The following is a 2793-nucleotide window of genomic DNA, read 5'->3' as shown; positions in this document are numbered from 1 at the left end:
GAGTTCGACTTCATTTATTTATGCATTCATTCACCAACTTTCACTGACAGCTACTCAGTGCAGGCCATGTGCCAGGGGATGGATGCTGTCCCTGACCTGGAGAGGTCACAGCAGGGGTGCAATAGCAAGGACACATGCCAAGGGCTGAGGGGCACAGAGGCAGCACCCTCACCAGCCTGCAGTGGGGGTTGGGGGGTAGAAGGCTTCCTGGAGGAGGGACCAGGGTTCCCAATTGCACAGCTAAGTCATGTCTTGCTTGGAACCAGGAGAGGGGAGGGAGGCTCCCCTTAGGACGTGTCCCTAGTTCCTGGGTAGAGAAGGCGACTCTCTGGAAGTCCTACTATAATTACCCATTTTCTTGACTAGATGCCCCACCTACTTTTTTTTTCCCCTCCTTGAGATGGGAGTCTGGCTCTGTTGCCCAGACTGCAGTGCAATGGCATGATCTTGGCTCACTGCAATCGCTGCCTCCCAGGTTCAAGCAATTCTCCTGCCTCAGCCTCCCAAGCAGCTGGGATTAGATGTGCGCCACCATGCTCAGCTTATTTTTGTATTTTTAGTAGAAACAGGGTTTCACCATGTTGGCCAGGCTGGTCTCGAACTCCTGACATCAGGGGATCCACTCGCCTCGGCCTCCCAAAGTGCTGGGATTACAGGTGTGAGCCACTGCGCCTGGCCTGGCCTGCCCCACCTACCTTAAGTTCAGGGAGAAGCCACCTCCCCAGGACCCAGCCCCAGGCCTGCACCATAGATGCTCAAAGACTTGAAGGAACTGATTAATAATTCATTTTAACCACAGAAATTTGCCTAGGCTTGAGCACACTGTGGGGACTCAATAGATTTGGAGGCCTCCTCTCTTCTAGGAGGCCTGCTTCCTGCCCTGATGAATCCCTACCTAATTTCAGTACAAACTGAGGAACTTGAAAAACATCTGTGCACTGGGACCTCCCCTCACAGGAAGGCTGACAGCAGCACAACTCAGTCAGCAGCACATTCAGGAGGTGCTCAGTGGGGAAGCAGGAGACAGAGGCGGCACTAACAGGGCCCACTCCAGGCTTGTCACAGCCACACATCACAGCACTTTGCGTTTTGCCACAGCAGAGAAGCTCTGAGCTCAATCCCTGCATCTCAAAAGTGCATTTATGATTAAAATCATGCTCGACATGAAGCCTTATGATGTGCAGTTTAAAAAGAGAAACGGGTCCAAATCAGCACCAACAGAGCCCCCCAGGGGGCTCCAAGACGCCCCAGAGATAGCAGGAGGACCCCATGTGCACGTTCATCTCTAAGGAGGGCGGTGGATGCAGCAGCAGGGGGCTGAGCCCAAAGGCAGCAGGTGGGGCCTCTCGTTGTGTGACCCTGGGCAGGCCACTCCCCTACCCCTGGTACCCTCACCTGAAAAATGGGACAGCAACACAATGAGATGACAGAACCTGTCTAGAATATAAGGGAAAGAATGAAAAGGTCCATCCCAAGGGCAGCCTGGAAGGGGACAGGCGGTGGTGGGAGGCTGGCTGCCTCTGGAAGACCTGTCCTAGTGGAATCAGCTCCCACCCCTGCCCTGCCTTCCAACCCCTGAACCACCAGGCAGTAGACACATTCCCCTGGGAAACAGAATTTGCAAGGCAGGTGGAAAGAGCAGCACTCGCACTGGCTGTGACTGCTGAAAAATGCACATTGGCCCTTCTCAAGGACTGAAAGGAGATTTAGAATCACATTTAAAATTAACCTCTGATCCCCTTCCCGTAAAACTGAAGATCACCCTCTAACAGCCCTAACAAACAGGCTCCAGCCGTCTCCTGACCCTAACCCGGTGACTGGACGCAGCGAGGCCATCACTGAGGTTCCGCAGGGTGGAGGCGGCCAGGCTGGCTCACTGCATGAGGTGGACGCTTGCCGCCTTGCGGATGAGCCGCTCAGTCAGGGGCGAGTTGGGCTTCAAGGCATCACGCTCCATCAGAAGGCTCCTGTGGAAACAGACATGGAGGTTCTCTTGCAGAACATTCTAGAGGGATGTGGGGCCTGGTGGTCCTTTGGTCCCAAGGCAGAACACAGGCAGGCTGGACTGCGGCACTGAGGGAATAGCAAGGGCCAAGGTCCAGGGGCAGGAGGCCTGGTCTCAGTTTGGAGAGAGGTAAGGATGGGAGGGCACAGACCTCCAGTGCAGGAAGCCACACTCAAGATGGGGCAGAACAGGTATGAGTGGGGAAAACCCAGGTTGAAAGAGAGAAAGCCCAGGTACACTTTGAGGTAAAGACCCTGCTGTGAACTGAATGTCTGTGTCCAGGTTGAATGTATATGTTGAAGCCCAAATGCCCAAGGTGATGGTATTAGGAACAAGGCCTCTTGGAGGTGATTAAGTCATGAGGGTGGGGCCCTTGTGAATGGGATTAGTGCCCTTATAAGAAGAGGTGGATGTGGTGGCTCACCCCTGTAATCCCAGCACTATGGGAGGATGAGGCAGGAAGATTCCTTGAGCCCAGGAGTTTGAGTTTACAGTGAACTGTGATCACACCACTGCATTCCAACCTGGGTGACCAAGACTTTGCCTCTAAAAATATTTTAAAAATTTAAAAAGAAAGAAGAGACGTGAAAGAACTGGCACTCAAAGGAAAGGTCATGTGAGGACACAAGAAAATAGCTGTCCACAAGCCAGGAAGAGAGGCCTCAGCAGCAACTGAACCCAGCCAGGCCTTGATCCTGGACATTCCAGCCTCCAGAACCATGAGACAATGCATGCCTACTGTGCAAGTCGCCCAGTCCGTGGCACTGTTTTTTTTTGTTTTTGTTTTT

General features: G+C 53.2%; 1 protein-coding gene across 2 annotated transcripts in view; it reads right to left on the bottom strand.

The window, feature by feature from the left end:
• Window positions 1–767: 767 nt before the first annotated feature.
• TTC38 (tetratricopeptide repeat domain 38) overlaps window positions 768–2793 on the bottom strand; it is a 37630-nt gene continuing 35604 nt past the window's right edge. For both annotated transcript variants that reach the window (XM_011984047.1, XM_011984048.1), the window contains one exon: window positions 768–1967. In XM_011984047.1, the coding sequence (XP_011839437.1) occupies window positions 1874–1967 (94 nt within the window). In that variant the 3' untranslated portion in view covers window positions 768–1873. The remainder of the gene's footprint in view (window positions 1968–2793) is intronic.

This window comes from Mandrillus leucophaeus, unplaced genomic scaffold (genome assembly GCF_000951045.1).
Source record: "Mandrillus leucophaeus isolate KB7577 unplaced genomic scaffold, Mleu.le_1.0 Scaffold26, whole genome shotgun sequence".
NCBI lineage: Eukaryota > Metazoa > Chordata > Mammalia > Primates > Cercopithecidae > Mandrillus > Mandrillus leucophaeus.
Note: the sequence above shows the minus strand (reverse complement) of the source record. Positions and strands in the feature narration are given on the sequence as shown.